The 21,555-nt window shown below is 38.1% G+C and overlaps 1 protein-coding gene across 1 annotated transcript in view; it reads right to left on the reverse strand.

Annotated features, from left to right (window-relative positions):
• The window catches only part of LOC118202622 (T-box transcription factor mls-1-like), a 91,213-nt gene that overhangs the window by 59,925 nt on the left and 9,733 nt on the right, over positions 1–21,555 (reverse strand). Inside the window, exons 4-5 of the mRNA XM_085807459.1 lie at positions 11,674–11,833; positions 9,434–9,595 (exon numbers count right to left, since the gene is read on the reverse strand). Coding sequence (XP_085663585.1) covers positions 9,434–9,595; positions 11,674–11,833 — 322 coding nt within the window. The remainder of the gene's footprint in view (positions 1–9,433; positions 9,596–11,673; positions 11,834–21,555) is intronic.

The raw sequence follows: 21,555 nt of genomic DNA on the forward strand, positions 1-21,555 counted from the left end.
CTATGTCAATGAATTTGCTTTCGCCCTTAGGACCGCAAAACATGATACAACGGGCAAAACTCCTGCTGAGTTATTTCTAGGCAGAAAGGTTATAACACCGTTAGATAAACTATTTTATGTGCAACAAAGAGCCCCAGAATTTAAAATGGGTGATATAGAAAAACTAATAAAAGAAGCAAAAAAGAATACGGAAGTAGCACAAAGAAAACAAAAATTGTATTATGACTTGAAACGACGGGAAGTAACTTATAAAGTAGGGGATGAAGTACTAAAAAATTAAGCATTCACTTTCTTCAGCACCAGAAGATAAAACTGCCAAATTTTTTCCACGCTTTGAAGGACCATATGTTATAGAAAAAATAACTCACGCTGTTGTAGTGTTAAAGGCAAGAAATGGTGAAACCTGTTCCGCAAACATTGACCAGATAAAACCATTCTATGACCGTAATAAAATGCAAATCTTTTCAGATCTTTTGCAGGATCCGGTACGGCAGACACCGCAGGTACAAGTTCCAGAGGTGGGAAAACGACAAGTACAAGGGCAAGCCAATGAGAGACAGAAGCAAGTGAAAAGAAAATTGCCCCGCGGAAAAATTGAAGGTACAAAGAAAAAGAAGCCGTTCCACCGTCCAAAAAACAGAGTTCACGAACACCCCCAGAATGAAGAAGGGAGAAGGACGACGTATGTGGAAAAGACCGGGAGAAAGGACGGCAACTATAACCCGGCTGTGAAACGGAAGATTGACTCATCCGACAGAACTCTCCGCAGCAAAAGTCGCCGAACTGCGGAAGGGCCATCAGCGGCGGAGGAAAAAGTACAAGAAAAATTTGAACGGCCAACAACGAGGTCCAAGCAGGATCACGACAGAAGTTTCCCGGTTCCACCAAGACCAGCTGCCTTCAAACGGCCAAGACCACAAGCAGAGGACAGAAGGAAGATGTTCAAGGGTGGCCGTAGTGGTGAAAAACGGAAGCTTCCAGAGGAAAGCACTGAAGGGCGAGCCCGTACAAGAAGGAGGATCAACCAAGCTACGGTCTGCAGCACCTTTAAAGACTGGGCCCAGAAAAGGATGTCTGAATATTACAAAGATAAGTAAAATTTTATGTTACTTTACAAACTTAAGTTAATCTTTCATTCTTACTGCAAGTGGCAGATTTCAAGAAGTTTTACCTCATGCGAGGTCTACCTTTATCGCCAAAAGGGCGAGAAATGAGTTGTGACCGATTTTCTTATTATGTTTTTCAATTACTCGCGCGTAAAACTAAAGTTGATGTATAATAGCGTTGTATAAAGACTTAAATATTGTAAAAAGTTATTGTATAAATTTTATTTAAAACATTCTAACAAGAAAGAAGTTTTAGTCTGAAAGACTTTTTGAAATGTAGTATTATTTCAATGTAGAAAGAATTGGCACTTGCTTTGAAAAGAATAGAAGTTAACAATGTACTACTAATGTATGTTTTCAAATGTGTAAAATTAACGGCATCTTGATATGTTCTTGTATACATGTGAACTGTTATTTTGAATGTTTAGAAATAACGTGATATGGTAAAAGTGAAAGTAATGTTCAAAAATTTGTTATTCGTGTGACTGTAAAGATTAAATCATGGTGAATATGTGTTAAAGGTTGAATGATGTAGTTAGGCTCTCTGACGCTACACTTTAGAGTTAGCCACTTTCAGAATAGTACCTCAGGGTCTAGAGTTGAAATTAGGGTGTGTTAAGAGGTCTCGTATGTTGAATTTTAACACGTTAGTGTTTTGATTGTAGGAGGAAGTGTTGAACACATAGACAGAAACACATTCGTGTTTGGTGTTTTTACAACACATGTCAGAGAGCACGGGGAGAGATATATAAAATAGTCATGAATGAAATAAGAATGTTAAGAAAAGTATATTCTATATGTTATTTGCAATGTCATTCTGTAACATTTCATTAAACTAGTTTTCCTTCCAGATCTCTGGAAGGAACCAGAATTGAATAAAGCTCCTGTTTAGATGCAGTACAGATGAAAAAGAAAAAAGATTGTTGTATATTCCGGGAGCTGCTATTGTAACAAATTTCTTTCTTTTAAAATTTTCTAGTTTCTAGCTAAGTTATGATCGTAAAAGTTTGGCCTCGCGTTAGTTTCTAGAGCTAAAAGTTTTCAACAAGGTCGTTTTAGACCTCAGTTTCAAACTAATTAACTCTGGCGGGAAGTATGTAAGGATCTTAAGTTTTACTAACGTTTATTTTATTTTAAATCTTTACTATCACTTCTTATTTTCTACTTCCGGCCAGAATTATAAGCGTGAAGGAGTTTATGCAAAGTTGTCTGGCGAACGCCAAGTATTTAAGTGTGGCCTTTTTGCCAAGCAGAAGAGAGGAAGCCGTGAGTTCGAAGCAGGCCGCTTACCTTTGAAGTTACGCAGTTGCTACTTTGCCTTCCAGGCCAGAGGTTTTAATCCTCTTGATAAATTAAACGTATTGTAGTGTTCACAGTCTCTGTGCTACATACGCTTTCTGTTATTATAAGGCCAATCTTATTCTAAAGTTAAATTAGAGTTTAGTTTTATTTTGATATCTTTTAAGTTAGACCCCGAGTGGAGGGTCATTGTATTCCGAAGTACGGAAGTCATTGTATATAAAGAAAAAAAATAAAGGGTTTTGTATACCCTTCGTCTGTATCCTGTCTACTTACTACAATTAGTGAACATAGCTTTAGTAAGCTCTCTGTTCTAGTCAGGTCATTGTATGTTTCCGAAGAAGGTTAGAAGAAACATTGAACCTGATAGTGGCGCCCGACGAAGAATAACCATGGCCGAGTTTCAAGAAGAACCTGTGCTGCCTGCAGAAACAGCTCAGAATCCAGAAATGCCAGCTGCCGCCCTGGAAGGATTTGGGTATATTGTCCAGACCATGCGCGCTTCGATGAAACCAGAAGCAACGTTTAATGGAAACTCACAGGTAACCAGTTTTTTGGAAAAATTGGATGACCCCTTCATGCTCTACCCCGTGCACGAGTTTCAAAAAGTTACCTTAGCTACCAGCGCTTTGAGGGGCCAAGCGCTTAACTGGTTCAAATGTATCGGCAGAAGTCTCTTGGGTCAAGCAGGAAGTCCCACCTATACCTACGAAAATTTCAAGACTGCCCTACTAAAAGCCTTCCCTGTTGTAAGGGATCGTGCGAAATTAGAAACAGAACTTTTCAGTATATATCAACAAAGAATGGAAAACATCTCGAGTTTTATTTTAAGAAAAATTCACGTTTTCAAGCTCTTGTATGGAAACCGTCCGGATCCTGAAATAATTCAAGTGATTTTGTCGAGGTTACTACCCCAAGTGCAAGACTTTATTGAATTGAGAAATCCGACTACACTGGAAAAATTATTTGAGCTAGCAATCCAGTTTGAAAGTAGAAGAACGGCGGACGTCGAAAGAAGACGCCAATATCAACAGCGAAACCAATTTGGTACGCCAAGACTACAGCAAACTCAAGCACATGGCTACGGAGAAAAAGCGAATCAGTGGGCAAGGAAACCCGAGCATTCAAAAACAGCCGGCGAACGTCGACAGTTCAATAGCAACCCAGGAAAAAAGTCTCAAGGCCAGTGGAGAAAGAAGGAAAGCACCGAAAGGAAAAATAATTTAAACTAAAACGGATTTCTGCTGACGAGAGGGTGCGGAAATCCGAAGGACACGAAAACCCCTCTTCCTACAAGTTAAATACAGTAATGGTGAAAAATTTAACTCTTCCGAAGATTGAAGTCTTGGTAAATAATATCCCGGCCACCGCGCTGCTGGATACCGGCGCGCAGTGTTCCTGTGTGGCAGAAGTCTTTTTTAGAAAGTATTTTCGCAAATACCGCATATATAATGCGGATAATACAACAGTATTAGCGGCGCAAGGAGAACAATGTAAGTGCGTAGGTAAAGTACCTTTGTACATCCGTATCAAGGACGAACAAGTAAAGGTGATGTTTTTTATAGTAAAGAATTTGCAAGCACACTTAATACTAGGAATAGACTTTCTTTCAGACGCACAAGCTACACTGGATTTTAATGAAGCGTCTCTTAAGCTGACGATGAAACCAGTGCGTGTAGAAAAGGTTGAACCGCCAAGGTTAAATCTCGACCACCTGCCTAATGACGAGCAAGATAGAATCCGACAAGTGGTAAGTGAATTTTCTTCCTTATTTAGTGATATTCCAGGATTTACCCAGGTTACTAACCATACTATTGACACCGGAGATGCATTGCCGGTTCGTCAAAAACCATACCGGTATGATAAGAATAAGGAAAAAATTATAGAATGGCATATTACCGATATGCTACGTAAAAAGATCGTAACGCCTATCTCAAGTAGTTATGCTAGTCCGGTGGTTTTATGTAAGAAAAATAATGATTATCCTTTGGAGCATCCAAAAAGGTGGAGATTCGCTATTGATTACCGTAAATTAAATTCCATAACGAAATATCCGGTATATCCGTTACCGATCATAGAAGAAATTTTAAGGAACATAAAATCAACCAAATTTATGACGACTTTAGACTTAACGAATGGTTATTTTCAAATAGGGGTCAGGCCTGAGGACGTGCCTAAGACTGCTTTTATAACCAAGTCTGGCACTTATGCATTTTTGCGAATGCCGTTTGGCCTTTCAGGCGCCCCAGCAACATTTCAGCGATGCATGGACATTGTGTTAGGACCTGTTCTCGGAAAGTCCACATTTATCTATTTAGACGATATCATTATTACTAGTGATAATCTAGACCAACATGTACAGGATTTAAGACAGGTGTTTTCTTTATTAAATGAGGCCGGTCTAAAAGTTAATGTCGAAAAATGCAAATTTGCAGCCCCTGAATTAAAATATTTAGGTTACAAAATATCGCAAAAAGGGATCGAGACAGATGAATCAAAAATAATCGCTGTACAAAAGTATCCGACTCCAAACACGGCAAAGAAGCTCTCTTCTTTTCTAGGACTTTGTTCATATTATAGGTCCTTTATAAAAGATTTTGCGGCTATCGCTGAGCCATTGTTAAAATTAAAAAGGAAAAAGGCAAGATTCTCGTGGACGGCCGAAGCCAATAGTGCTTTCGAAAAATTAAAACAAGCATTAACGCAAGCCCCTGTGTTGAAATTTCCTGAAAAGGATGAAAATTTAGAAATTTCAGCGGATGCTTCGGATTATGCGGTAGGAGCGGTACTTTCGCAAAATCAGCAGCCAGTAGCATTTTTTAGCCGAACTTTAAATCAAACACAAAGAAACTATTCCGCGACCGAGAGAGAGGCACTTGCAGTTCTGTTAGCAGTGCAAAAGTTCCGAGTCTATTTTGGAAAGGCGCCGATAACAGTATATTCTGATCATGCGGCGGTAACTAGATTGTACTCTGGAAAAAATTTATCCCCAAGGTTAATAAGATGGGCACTCAAGCTGCAAGAATATAATCTGGTAATCAAGCATACCCCCGGAAAGGAAAATATCGTAGCAGATGCCCTGTCACGAATTAAATTAGACGAACAGGGTAATACCGTAAAAGTTGCAATGCTGACAGCGTGTACAATAAATTCCCGAGAAACTGTAATAACAGAACTGGGTAAGGATCCTGAGTTTGGAAGTATTTATGAGTATTTGAAGGATCCTGAAAATTTTAGCCACCAAGATATTGTGGCGATAAGAAATAGGGCGGCCCATTACGAACTAATAGATGGTCTATTATTTTATACAAAAACTACGAATTCCAACAACGAATTTCGACCTGTTATCCCGGCTAGTCTTAGATTAAATATCCTGCAAGAGCTCCATGACTGCCCTTTAGCTTCTCATGCTGGTATTCGAATACTACTCAACGCGTACGCGAGGCAGTCTAATTTCCTGAACTGCAAAATTAACAAGGGCGTATGTCCAGTCCTGCCCAACATGTCAAGCCGTTAATTATATTAATTTCCGCCCGGCCGGGTTTCTAAATAGTATTAAATCCGAATTTCCAAATGAAATAATCGGCATCGATTTATTGGGCTCTTTCCCAAAAAGTCAGTTAAACAAATGTCGCTATCTCCTTGTTATAGTTGATCATTTTAGTAAATGGACCGAAATTGTTCCCTTAAAACGAGCCTCCGCGAAATTAGTTACCGATTCTATTTTAAATAAATATATTTTAAAATACGGGGCGCCCCTAAAAGTTATATCGGATAATGGTCCTCAATTTGTAAGTAATATATTTGAAGACATGTGCCAAAAACTGGGCATACGTCATTTAAAAATGGTCCCGTATCGGCCGCAATCAAATATAGCGGAACGGGTCAACAGAAATATAGTGAAAATTATCCGTAGTTATGTTAAAAATTTTCATAAAAGCTGGGATAACTATGTCAATGAATTTGCTTTCGCCCTTAGGACCGCAAAACATGATACAACGGGCAAAACTCCTGCTGAGTTATTTCTAGGCAGAAAGGTTATAACACCGTTAGATAAACTATTTTATGTGCAACAAAGAGCCCCAGAATTTAAAATGGGTGATATAGAAAAACTAATAAAAGAAGCAAAAAAGAATACGGAAGTAGCACAAAGAAAACAAAAATTGTATTATGACTTGAAACGACGGGGAGTAACTTATAAAGTAGGGGATGAAGTACTAAAAATTAAGCATTCACTTTCTTCAGCACCAGAAGATAAAACTGCCAAATTTTTTCCACGCTTTGAAGGACCATATGTTATAGAAAAAATAACTCACGCTGTTGTAGTGTTAAAGGCAAGAAATGGTGAAACCTGTTCCGCAAACATTGACCAGATAAAACCATTCTATGACCGTAATAAAATGCAAATCTTTTCAGATCTTTTGCAGGATCCGGTACGGCAGACACCGCAGGTACAAGTTCCAGAGGTGGGAAAACGACAAGTACAAGGGCAAGCCAATGAGAGACAGAAGCAAGTGAAAAGAAAATTGCCCCGCGGAAAAATTGAAGGTACAAAGAAAAAGAAGCCGTTCCACCGTCCAAAAAACAGAGTTCACGAACACCCCCAGAATGAAGAAGGGAGAAGGACGACGTATGTGGAAAAGACCGGGAGAAAGGACGGCAACTATAACCCGGCTGTGAAACGGAAGATTGACTCATCCGACAGAACTCTCCGCAGCAAAAGTCGCCGAACTGCGGAAGGGCCATCAGCGGCGGAGGAAAAAGTACAAGAAAAATTTGAACGGCCAACAACGAGGTCCAAGCAGGATCACGACAGAAGTTTCCCGGTTCCACCAAGACCAGCTGCCTTCAAACGGCCAAGACCACAAGCAGAGGACAGAAGGAAGATGTTCAAGGGTGGCCGTAGTGGTGAAAAACGGAAGCTTCCAGAGGAAAGCACTGAAGGGCGAGCCCGTACAAGAAGGAGGATCAACCAAGCTACGGTCTGCAGCACCTTTAAAGACTGGGCCCAGAAAAGGATGTCTGAATATTACAAAGATAAGTAAAATTTTATGTTACTTTACAAACTTAAGTTAATCTTTCATTCTTACTGCAAGTGGCAGATTTCAAGAAGTTTTACCTCATGCGAGGTCTACCTTTATCGCCAAAAGGGCGAGAAATGAGTTGTGACCGATTTTCTTATTATGTTTTTCAATTACTCGCGCGTAAAACTAAAGTTGATGTATAATAGCGTTGTATAAAGACTTAAATATTGTAAAAAGTTATTGTATAAATTTTATTTAAAACATTCTAACAAGAAAGAAGTTTTAGTCTGAAAGACTTTTTGAAATGTAGTATTATTTCAATGTAGAAAGAATTGGCACTTGCTTTGAAAAGAATAGAAGTTAACAATGTACTACTAATGTATGTTTTCAAATGTGTAAAATTAACGGCATCTTGATATGTTCTTGTATACATGTGAACTGTTATTTTGAAATGTTTAGAAATAACGTGATATGGTAAAAGTGAAAGTAATGTTCAAAAATTTGTTATTCGTGTGACTGTAAAGATTAAATCATGGTGAATATGTGTTAAAGGTTGAATGATGTAGTTAGGCTCTCTGACGCTACACTTTAGAGTTAGCCACTTTCAGAATAGTACCTCAGGGTCTAGAGTTGAAATTAGGGTGTGTTAAGAGGTCTCGTATGTTGAATTTTAACACGTTAGTGTTTTGATTGTAGGAGGAAGTGTTGAACACATAGACAGAAACACATTCGTGTTTGGTGTTTTTACAACACATGTCAGAGAGCACGGGGAGAGATATATAAAATAGTCATGAATGAAATAAGAATGTTAAGAAAAGTATATTCTATATGTTATTTGCAATGTCATTCTGTAACATTTCATTAAACTAGTTTTCCTTCCAGATCTCTGGAAGGAACCAGAATTGAATAAAGCTCCTGTTTAGATGCAGTACAGATGAAAAAGAAAAAAGATTGTTGTATATTCCGGGAGCTGCTATTGTAACAAATTTCTTTCTTTTAAAATTTTCTAGTTTCTAGCTAAGTTATGATCGTAAAAGTTTGGCCTCGCGTTAGTTTCTAGAGCTAAAAGTTTTCAACAAGGTCGTTTTAGACCTCAGTTTCAAACTAATTAACTCTGGCGGGAAGTATGTAAGGATCTTAAGTTTTACTAACGTTTATTTTATTTTAAATCTTTACTATCACTTCTTATTTTCTACTTCCGGCCAGAATTATAAGCGTGAAGGAGTTTATGCAAAGTTGTCTGGCGAACGCCAAGTATTTAAGTGTGGCCTTTTTGCCAAGCAGAAGAGAGGAAGCCGTGAGTTCGAAGCAGGCCGCTTACCTTTGAAGTTACGCAGTTGCTACTTTGCCTTCCAGGCCAGAGGTTTTAATCCTCTTGATAAATTAAACGTATTGTAGTGTTCACAGTCTCTGTGCTACATACGCTTTCTGTTATTATAAGGCCAATCTTATTCTAAAGTTAAATTAGAGTTTAGTTTTATTTTGATATCTTTTAAGTTAGACCCCGAGTGGAGGGTCATTGTATTCCGAAGTACGGAAGTCATTGTATATAAAGAAAAAAAATAAAGGGTTTTGTATACCCTTCGTCTGTATCCTGTCTACTTACTACAATTAGTGAACATAGCTTTAGTAAGCTCTCTGTTCTAGTCAGGTCATTGTATGTTTCCGAAGAAGGTTAGAAGAAACATTGAACCTGATACTTTAAGCTTTTCATCTAATGTTTAGCAGATCAAGCGAGAGTCAAATGAGTATTTCTACTAAATTTCTAGAGTTTCTGAATTTCAAAAATATTTGTCTAAAAGTTTAATGATACTCATGTTACTACTCTATAGATCTGCCTATCTATCCACTAAGACTACTATAGCATAGAAAAACAGAACTTGCTTCAATTTAATCACAAATAAAATTATTCATTAGCATGCTCATCTAAGATCATAAATAACCATGGCATTAATAATTCTTGAAGTGATGTGAAATTTATTCAAAAGTAATTAAAATTACAACCTGCTGATTTTGGTATGCCGTCACTGTGATGAACTGAGTTTCTGCAAAAGTAAATGTTAGAGCTAATGAGCTGTTGACTTCCAGGTATGGATTTTCCCTGGCTCCCATTGCTTTCTGGATATGAATTCGAGGCTGGTATTTGTGCATTGACCGGAGAGGTACCTAAAAAAGGGACAAAATCAAAATGACCTGATAACATAAATAACGATACAGGAGAAAGTAACAAAGCACATTCAAAGTTTTCAACATACATACTTTAGTAAAAACTATAAACTTTATTATTATTTTTATATTTTTTCTCTTAAAAGCAAACAAGTATTAAGGCCTGAGCTCAGAATAAGTTGCCATGATAATGTTACCGTTAAAAAAAAAAAAAAAAAAAAAAAATCTGAAAAACAGCAATTTCTGTTCACCATAAAAAACATGTGTGGTGCTGGAAGGGGGTTTTGCGTGACTGTTATGCTGCTGATGTGTGGAGAAAAAGAGAATTTCCGAAATATAATTTTGTGTAAGTCATAAACTAGACTTTTCAGGACATAATAATCTTTTACCTATTTTGAAATATTCTAGAAACAGCAAAGCCTTTATTTTAATTGATTGAACAATTTGTCGAAGTAAAGTAACTATATTCACCTGTAAATTTACCATGGGTTTGAAATATCAGTTAAAATTATCATGAAAAATTATATTTGCAGCATTTCAAAACATTCTTGAAAGAGAGTTATATGAAATTAAATTTTTCCTTAATATAAAATATATTTAGTTACTGGCTAATAAAACAATAGTCCGAGCTCAAACCTCGTAGGGTAAAATTTTTAATTAGAATTGTTGCAACGGTAAATCTAATAATTCTGCTACACCTTTATTAATTTCATTAAAAACAATTCAAAACTACTCCGTAAACATTTATAATAAAATCAATTCAACATACAGTACTCATATACATAATATGCTGGAACACAGAAACAATAGAATAACTTTCGTATGATCCCAAACCGTTAATCTAAATCATTAGCAGCAGTTTTTCTCGCAAAAGTAGTGGTACAAATAAAATTCAAAATACTTGTTTCTCATAAGGTAACTAAAATTCAAATCTTCGCACTTTCATATTTCAAAACCAGGAAATCGTTAAGTGGTGAAATACTCACAGAATCAATAATGATGCCTAAAAATTAAAAATATACTTTATATCAAGCAACTAAGAACTCACCAGATTATTAAAATGACAGATTCAACAGTTCTACGTCCACTTTGATATGCAAATTGTTAATTGTGATAAATATTCTTGCAGAGACATTAGGTATTTTGGAAGCAGGAGAATGAAAAATGAGCAACGCCTTAGCCGGGAATCGAACCACGGACCTATGGAATACGCGCCCAGTGTGCAGACCACCAGACCACGAAGACATGCCAAGAAGGTGGGAGAAATATTTTATAAACTCCCCCTTTTAAAGGGCGACTGGGGTTTTAGGGGACCCAGTAGCCAAATCGTGGGTGTGGAGAATCATCATCCACAACCCTTTTAGTTCGGGCGCCAGTGTAGAGACATTAGGTGGTTTTGGGAGCAGGAAAGATGAAAGATGAGCAACGCCTTCGCCGGGAATCGAACCGCGGACCTCTGTAATACGCGCCCAGCGTGCAGACAACCACACCACGAAGGCATGCTAAGAAGGCGGGAGAAATACCTTATATTCTAACTGTGTGGAGACATTAGGTATTTTTTGGAAGCAAAAGTGATGAAAAATGAGCAACGCCGTCGCCGGGAATCGAACCACGGACCTCTGGAATACGCGCCCAGCGTGTATTCCAGAGCCCAGCGTGTATTACACTACGAAGGCATTATAAGAAAGCGGGAGAAATACCTTATATACTCCCAATTATAAAGGACGAATGGGGTTTTTAGGGGACTCAATCGCCAAATCCTGGGTGTGGAGAATCATCATCCACCACCGTTTTAGTTCGGGCTAGGTTATTTTTAAAGGAGAAGTGATGAAAAATGAGCAACGCTCTCGGCTAGAATCGAACCACGGACCTCTGGAATACGCGCCCAGCGTGCAGGCCACTACACTACGGAGGCATGCTAAGAAGGTGGGAGAAATACCTTATAACTGCTAAGATGTATTCAAGTAAATTATCATAATCGTATTATTTATTGTATGAAGTTTATCATATAATTTACCATATGACCTACTAAATTGAGGCTTCCAGTATGGTAGTTAAAAACAAGTGAAATTTTATACCTGTAAAACTGAAGTGGGATTTTTGCAATTCGTGAGCTTAAGTTTATCAAATGTGATCGGTTGTGACATCCAGTGTCTGCCAGAAGCAGGGCTGTCAGGATGTACATATGCTGGACTTCCAAGCACATCTCCTTCCATTGCAGCAACGGTCCATTTTGAGCTGAATATCCCATAAATTAAAAAAAAAAAAAAACCTGTTATAAGTAATGGGATATATATGCTAAAATAAATCCATCAAGTTTGATCTTTTTAAAATATAATACATAGTTTCAGAAACATACAAGAGATGAAAAGATATCGAGTCACACAGGTATCGTATTTAGAGATGTTAAACTTAGAATGCCCTGTTATTAGTGACATTTCTGAAGTGGTGGTACTGGTAGGCAAAAGCATGAAAGCGCGTTTAGAGTTTGGCGTCGGAGAGCAACGATAGAAAAATATTTCGAATTAGTGGGGCTAGAGAAGAGGAAATATGAGCCGTAATAAAAAAGTGAAGAGTCTATGAGAATCTACGGAAAAACAAGCACGTTTACCAGTTAAAATCAAGAAGTCAGAGATGCAAAGGGAGGTATACTGTTGCATGACAAAACTCGTCTCGGTACCGATAAACTGAGAGTTGATCTTCTGAAGAAATTTTGTTGGGAACCACTGAAATATTACCCTTGTAATCTTGATTTGCACTGCGGAATGATTAAAGAAAGTCGCCTATCCTGCTTTGATCTGGCCCATCAAAAAAATACTTACCTGTGTGGAATCCCTTTCGAGCCGGACCAAGAGAAAACTCAAGAGACCAAACCAACTCAGAGAAAAGTTCAGAGCTAATTCTATACGTCACATACAAGACTTTTACTTGATATAAATTAAAAGCGTTAGTTGCACACCGGAATAAAGAACTTTGATAACTGTGGAAAGCATTTTTGAATATTAAAAGATCCGCACAACTCGATATCTTTCCATGTGAATATTTCTTATACAAAGCACGAAATTAAATTCAAATGGTAAAAAACAGTCGTTTTGGGTGCAACGGTTATTTTTTTATTGTGAGTTGAAGCTGCATGCTTACACGGCTATATACCGACTTCAAAGGCTGCTCAAATGAAGTTGCTTCTTGCAGACATAACCGACTGTTGGACATATATAGTAATATAACTGTTCCACACATAACTGCCTGTTGGACATAGTAATATAACTGTTCCACACATAACTGACTGTTGGACATACATAACGGACTGTACATTGCTCGCATAACCGACTGTTGGACATGTAATATATGAAACATTCAAAATGGTATGCGGTTCTTTGGTCTTGTGTAGAAATGATTTTATGTCCTGCAACTACAATGAAGATAACATTGCTCAAAGTAATCCCCCTCAGCCCTTTTTGCTTAATACAACATAACTGTTAAACCGAAAGAATTAATCTCTGAACGTAGAGATATTTGAACTTAATATTTAGAATTTGTAAAACTTGTGGTATTTCAACAGACTTCGATAGCACCGAGAAACATTTGATCAGAAAAATTAAAGGATCAAATATTTAAAACATCATCAGGGATCTTTTGTGTATTATATATGTACCTAAATACAGAGATCTACTTTCCTTTGTCATTTAGATACATCTACTTTCGTAAGACTGAAATAAATTACATGTATAGTTTCATCTGTGTTTATAAATACAGATTTTTGATATCGTTCACGGATTCGAATTTTTAAAATATGTTCAATATTAAACATTTTAACTACTTCAAGCGGAATTAGATTTGTTTGCAACAGAAAAGCATATCAGGATTCTGCTTGAGCGATAAGCGCTTTACATTGAGGCTTGTTGAAAGACTTTAACTTATTGAAAGACTTTAACTTCTACGTACTTGCATTTCAAAATACATACTGGAATACTTTACACAGCTAAATGTTTTGCTTAGGAATAGATTCTGAATAATACCTATGTTAAGGACTTTCGTCCTCAAACGAGTGTCGGCAGTTTCTTAAGTGATAACATTTTATTTTAAAAGTGTTCTCTTCTCCTTTAATGAATGAAGATAATGTAAAATTATTTGATGAAATTTAATTATGAACTTTTACTTAAGCTTCTCACATGCACACACATACAGACAAAGTACTTAAAAATATTGAATTATTTTTACATGAAAACATTTTTAATAAAAGCAGAATAACCGTTAATGAAACTTTTCAGAAAATATAAAAGTACTGTATCATTAATATTGTTACGAATTTGGTATTTAAAAAGCTAATGTTAGTTCAATTATAAATTAAATGGTTTTATTTCTCGCGCAGTGCAGCGCGTGACGAATATTAAAAGAAAGCTAAGCCGGAAAATTGAAAATACAAGAGCGCGTGCATTAAATAAATAAATATCTCTTTTTGATTTCGAGAAAGTACTGGAAAATTCTAGCGCGTGATTTTAAAATCTTATAAAAGGAGGAAAACATCTCAGTTTGTAGTAGTTGCTTAGTTTGTTGTTGTTTAGAAAACTACTGTTGTTGATTGTAGCAAATTCGCGGATTAGCGTTCTTTAGCTGTTTTGAATTACGTTCTATTGGACATTTGAGTAGTTAAAAGAAAACTACTGTGAGATATTGTAATACTGCATGATAATTTGAGAAAATTTAAGCATTTTTGTTGTGATAATAATAAATTTTTGTTCATTTTTCATCGGACTTGTGCATTCATTTCATAACGAACCCGTACGCACACAACAATTTTTGGTGTCAGGAGTGGGGTTTGAATGCCAATAACAAGAGCGATGGAAGAACAATTGAGACAGCTCATTAGTGCTTTTGCTGCATTCCAAGAAAAGATGGAAGCTGGCCAAGCATCATTTAAGGAAGAAATGAAATTGGGCCAGGAATCCGTTAAGGAAGAAATGAAATTGGGCCAGGAATCCGTTAAGGAAGAAATGAAATTGGGCCAGGAATCCGTTAAGGACGAAATGAAAGCCGTTCAAGCTGGTCAAGAAGAAATAAAAAGAGAAATTACTTGCATAATAGAAAATAAATTTGAAGCTATGGAAGGCAGAATTGACGCAGTTGAAAATAAAGTTGGACATATTGAAGAAAGAGTTTCTTCGGTGAAAGAAGAAATAGAAGAAAGAGTTTCTTCTGTAAAAGAACAAATTGATGAGAGAGTTTCTGCAGTTGCCAAAGAAATGGATACTTTAAAGAAATTCGTAGCGTCGGCAGGGAGCAGGAGTGATGATTTTAAATTCTTACCAATGCCTGCTCGTCCACCTCTGAAGCTATCCACATATGATGGGAAGACCTCCTGGCAGGTGTATAAGACACAATTTTCTATCGTGGCGGATGCGAATGGATGGGATTCCCAAGCTAAGGCCTGTCATCTCGCCGCTTCTCTAAGAGCCGACGCAGCGGATATCCTTCAGACTCTTCCCGAAAACAAAAGGTTAGATTTCGAAGCTCTGTCCGGCGCCTTGGAGTTGCGCTTTGGGGAGAAGTGTTTAAAAGACTACAGCAGGCTCCAATTAAAATCTCGTCAACAGAAGCCTACCGAAACACTTCAGGAGCTCGCCGCGGATGTTGAAAGGCTGTCCCATCTCGCCTTTTCGGAATGCCCGACAGAAACAAGGGAAATCCTGTCCTTGCAATACTTTATCGACGGCATCCGAGATACTGAAATACAGAAAGCTCTACGAATGGCGGATATAAAAGATTTAAAAAGTGCTCTAGTGTACGCCATGAAATTTGAGGCAGCCCAGCAAGCCACTCGTCGAGACCGCCACCCAGTCAGAGCTGCTCAAGTCCAGGAGCCAGGGGATCAAGTCACCGCTCGACTTGACGATTTAACTAGACAACTGAACGCCTTGAGACGGAATATTGGTGAGAAGAAACCGACCGTTAAGTGCTGGAACTGCGGTGCTGAAGGACACATACGACGAAACTGCAAAACACCCCAGGGTACTGATGTTAAGACCGCTTCTAACAAGCAGCAGAGAAACTAATTAGTGGCCATCTCGCGGGGCGGAGGTTGCCAGATAATGAAAAGCCCCCGTTTAAAGCGCTTCAGATTTCTGCAGTGAGAGGCGGCAGTAATGGACTTTTCATAATAGGACATATTAATGGAGTTCCGTGCAATATGACTATAGATACAGGAGCCAACGTCACCATCATCCGAAAAGATTTGGCTCAACAACTAGGAAACAAACTTATCTGGACGCCGCCCTGCGTTACCCTCCAGACTGTGTCCGGTGAGAAGATCGACATCGACGGAAAAGTAAATGTTAACATCACGTTTGGAAGTGCCGCTTATCATCACACGGCATATGTAGCAGAGATCACTGATTCTTGCATACTCGGATTGGACTTTCTAAGGAAATACAATTTTTCCTTGGATTTTAAAAATAACGAATTGCATTCTACATCTGAGGACATAGCGTTATTTCTCGTTAATGATGAAGAAGTTAAATCTGTCCATAAAATCATAGCACAAGACTATATTACATTACCGGCAAGAACAGAAATTTTACTTCCTGGATCCATAGCCGAAAATAGAAATTTCCGCTACGGCATCATAGAATATCCCAATAACTGTAATATCCCAAAAGGAGTATTAGTAGCCTCAACACTCGTCGACCTATCCAGAACGGTTATCCCGGTGAGAGTCGCCAATGTAACTGAAAAGTCGAGAGTTATTAAGAAAGGTGAAGTGGTTGCAACATGTACTCCAGTAACCAGCGTTGAAAAAAAGAGTAACATCCCAGAATCCGTGTCCTCAGAGAGCATTACATCGGAGTTATTGCAGAATGCACAATTAAACGATAAAGAGAAAAATGCTGCCGATCGCGTCATTAAAGATCTTCAAGTTGTTTTCTCCCGCTCGTCTTCTGACGTGGGTCGAACTAGTTTGACACAACATAGAATAGATACTGGCGATCATCCCCCGATCAAGCAACATCCAAGACGTCTACCGTTTGCTAAACAGGAAGAGGTGCGAACACTGTTAAAAGATATGGAAGAAGGCGATGTCATCGAGCCTTCAGCGAGTCCATGGGCCTCTCCCATCGTTCTCGTCAGAAAGAAAGACGGCTCAACAAGATTTTGCGTTGACTATCGCCGGTTGAATGAGGTTACGAAGAAAGACAGTTACCCTCTTCCTAGAATTGATGACATTCTAGACACTCTTTCTGGAAGCAAGTGGTTCTCAACACTTGATTTAAAGAGTGGGTATTGGCAGGTAGAAATCCATCCTGATGACCGAGAAAAGACGGCATTTACTACGGGACAAGGACTTTGGCAGTTCAAAGTGATGCCGTTTGGACTGTGTAATGCGCCGGCAACATTCGAACGTCTTATGGAGACTGTTTTGAAAGGCCTTTCTTACGAAGCCTGTCTGATATACCTGGACGATATCATCATCGTCGGAAAGAGTTTTGAAGAGCATCTAGAAAATCTTAGAAAGGTGCTTCAGAAACTGAAAGAGGCCAATCTGAAGCTGACTCCCGCTAAATGCAAATTGTTTCGAAAGGAAGTGACTTACCTGGGACATGTCATCTCTGCAGAAGGTGTGCGCACGGATCCTGAAAAGGTATCAGCGGTTAAATCCTGGACGCGTCCCGAAAATGTCCATCAGCTGAGAAGCTTCCTAGGGCTTTGCACCTACTATAGGAGATTCGTGAAGAACTTTTCTTCCATCGCAAGACCACTTCACAAGCTGACAGAGAGCAAGCAAAGATTCTTGTGGACAAAGGAATGCGAGGATGCATTTAACAACTTAAAGGAAGCTCTAACATCTGCTCCAATCCTGACGTATCCTCAGCTCGACAGACCATTTATTCTCGACACCGACGCGAGCAATGAAAGTGTCGGTGCTGTTTTGTCCCAAGAAATAGACGGCCAATAACGTGTAGTAGCTTACTGGAGCAAGTGCCTGTCTAAACCGGAGAGGAATTACTGTGTCACAAGGAAAGATTTGCTCGCCATAGTCAAAGCTGTAGAACATTTCCATCATTATCTATACGGGAGAAAATTCCTCCTCCGCACGGACCATGCCTCATTGGCCTGGCTTTTAAATTTCAAAAATCCTGAGGGTCAAATAGCCAGGTGGATACAGAGACTCCAAGAATATGACATCACTATCCGTCATCGTAAGGGATCATCGCCGACGCCCTATCTAGAAGACCTTGCCAAGAAAACTGCCGATATTGTTCCAGGGTGGAAGCGAAATACGAGCTGCTGACTCCGGTCGCAAGACAAATTACAACACCAACATCGGCTGATCGAGACCCGTGGAGTGATGATGAAGTCAGGAAAGACCAGCTGGAAGACCGCGACATTAAACCCATACTTGATTTAATAGAGTCATCAAACAGAAAACCTACATGGCAGGACATTTCTATCTGTAGTCCTACAACAAAACAATACTGGGCACTCTGGGATTCACTTCACATTCGAAACGGCGTCTTATACCGGAAATTCGAGTCGGATGATGGGAAGACGTTCCGATGGCAACTGATACTTCCAAGATCCCGGATTCCTGATGTCCTCAAAGAACTACATAACAGCCCTACAGGAGGTCACTTTGGAATTATGAAGACCTTACAGAGAGTTCGTGAGCGCTTTTACTGGAATAATGCAAAGAATGACATGCAAAAGTGGTGCCGATCTTGCCATGCCTGTGCAGGTCGGAAAGGACCGAGGAAAGGCAGCCGAGGCAGACTGCAACGTTACAACGTAGGTGCGCCTTTTGAACGTATCGCCTTTGACATCCTGGGACCTCTGCCACGAACTGCTGATGGCAACAAATACATACTCGTTGTCATTGATTACTTCACCAAGTGGCCTGAAGCTTATCCTATTCCTGATCAAGAGGCAGTCACAGTAGCTGAGGTAATGATACAGCACTGGATTTCCAGGTTCGGAGTGCCTCTTCAGTTACATTCCGATCAGGGAAGGAATTTTGCCTCGGCAGTAATCAAAGAACTATGCAAACTACTTGGCATTGACAAAACTCAAACGACGCCATTGCATCCCCAGTCGGACGGCATGGTAGAGAGGTTCAATCGAACCATCCTTAATAACCTCTCATTAGTGGTTTCCAGAAACCAACAGGACTGGGACAAGAAATTACCATTCTTTTTACTGGCTTACCGCAGTGCTGTCCACGAGACTACCGGCTATTCTCCATCACAGATGCTCTTCGGTCTTGACCTTCGTCTGCCTTGTGATCTATTGTTTGGCCGCCCTCCGGATGCTCCTTCATCGTCTGAGGAATATATTCAAGATCTCCAGGCCCGGTTTGAAGTGATGCACAATTTTGCACGAGAGCGAGTCAACTTGGCGACGGAGAAAATGAAGACCCGATACGACACAAGAGCTACTGAACATCAATTCCACGAAGGAGACAAGGTGTGGTTGTGGAATCCGACTCGACGGAAAGGACTTTGTTCGAAATTACAGTCACCTTGGGATGGGCCGTACACAGTCCTAAACAGGCTGAATGACGTCGTGGTTCGGATTCGTAAGTCTTCGAACTCTAAACCTAAAGTCGTTCATTACGACAGGTTAGCTCATTACTATGGCCATAGTACATAATGTAAATAATTGTAAATAGTATAAGACCATGGTCCATTTTGTTTTTAAATGTGTATTTGATTTGTATTTGATAGCATTTGATTTGTTTTATGTATTGCATTTATTGTTCATGTTGTTTATTATTGTAATGTAATGCTTATTAATGCATTTATGCCACAGTTGTAAGTTTTGCTTCCAGTCCAGGGATTGTACTGCCCGGGACGTGCAGTCCTTGGGAAGGGGGCAGTGTTACGAATTTGGTATTTAAAAAGCTAATGTTAGTTCAATTATAAATTAAATGGTTTTATTTCTCGCGCAGTGCAGCGCGTGACAAATATTAAAAGAAAGCTAAGCCGGAAAATTGAAAATACAAGAGCGCGTGCATTAAATAAATAAATATCTCTTTTTGATTTCGAGAAAGTACTGGAAAATTCTAGCGCGTGATTTTAAAATCTTATAAAAGGAGGAAAACATCTCAGTTTGTAGTAGTTGCTTAGTTTGTTGTTGTTTAGAAAACTACTGTTGTTGATTGTAGCGAATTCGCGGATTAGCGTTCTTTAGCTGTTTTGAATTACGTTCTATTGGACATTTGAGTAGTTAAAAGAAAACTACTGTGAGATATTGTAATACTGCATGATAATTTGAGAAAATTTAAGCATTTTTGTTGTGATAATAATAAATTTTTGTTCATTTTTCATCGGACTTGTGCATTCATTTTATAACGAACCCGTACGCACGCAACAATATATTTATCAAAACATTATGAGGCATTTTTAAATTGGATGGAATTTGATTTAGATAATATTAAGAGATGTAGATACATTGTATTATTTGAATTAAATTAAAATATGTAAGCTGATTTATTAACGGCATAAGCAGGTTTCATGACAACAAGAAAATATATTTTTTCCTAAATGTAGTACACTATGAAATGAAAAAAACTCCAAATATTCAGACTATACTGACCAACCGGATATTTGAAGAAAAGCAGATAATTTGTGTGCTTTTTTTCTGTAGACCAAATATTTTAATGCAAATGAGGTGGTTTTAGTTTTTTTCATTCATTGTATTTTATATCAGCAAAGAATACAAAGTTAACAAAAAACGTTTTTATTGCCTTAAAACAAAATAAAAAAATCCTTTTTGATAACTTTAAATAATATCAACATGCCCATCTACATGTCGTATATACTCATCTAAATTAATCTAGTAGCTTTTAAAAACACATAGTATCTGTATGATCTTTTCATATTATTTGAATCAGTCAAAATACTACTTGTAACACATATATAAATTAACAACAAGCTTAAACTTACTTCGCCTAGGACGATAAATGAAATTTAGATAACTGGAGCTCTAGTGTACCCTTGCAATATGATTCGCACTCTTTCAAAAGGGTATGGCTCCTGTTCGCAATACAACTTGGGGAAAATCACACATACGGCACGGAACCATTATTTAAGTTTTTAGATTCAAATTTAGCACTAAAATACCAGTACTTATTGACTTAATTGGTTCGACTGCTTTTGAATTACTCCACAGAGAGAAGAAAAAAAACTTTCTGCAGTCATTCTTTGGCCAATACCGAATTTAAGATTTTAAGGCTTCTGAAAGAAATTCTACGATTATATCAAATCTAAATTATCTCACCGGAGTATTAATACTCAGTACTCTTTCCCCGTATTTCATACCCATTCAAAATCACAAAATAATGATGAAATTTCAAGTTTAGTTGAAAAATTGTACGCATATAATATAATTAATAACATGCTGATGGTAAGAATAAAAATTGGTTCCTGTCCATTACTCGCAATATATCTTAAAATAATTAATTCTCTTGTGCATTGCAGGGCAAAGTAACGCAGCTTGCATCAGGATTTCTGTGATACTTCTCCCCGTGCAATTTAAATACCAACCATTTCCATTAAAAAATCCTCTCTGAAGACACAGCCTTCAATATGTATTATATGATGTAGCATAATGCTCAAACTGAATCCACTTTATTGTGAAATATATTACTATAATATATTTTGTCTTGTAAGAGAACAAGTCACATACCTTTTTTTTTTTTGCATCATTTCTTTAAATATATTTATGAATAATGACGTCTTTGGAAACAATGCTAATATATATTTCTTGTAAAATCTAATAAAGATTAATTGCTATTAGAAACCTAAAGGCAAAGATACAAAAATTGAGTTTTTCGATATCTGATCTCAAACATTTTAAACATGCGCACTAGCAACTATCAGAATCGCATAAACTTGTTTACATACATATATATGAGGAAGTCGGAGTCAGAGTCATTAAAATTCCAGAAGTCGGAGTCAGAGTCGGAG

The sequence above is a fragment of the Stegodyphus dumicola genome, chromosome X1, assembly GCF_044657685.1.
Source record: "Stegodyphus dumicola isolate Sdum_Otavi_A_Nest chromosome X1, ASM4465768v1".
NCBI classification, from domain to species: Eukaryota; Metazoa; Arthropoda; class Arachnida; order Araneae; family Eresidae; genus Stegodyphus; species Stegodyphus dumicola.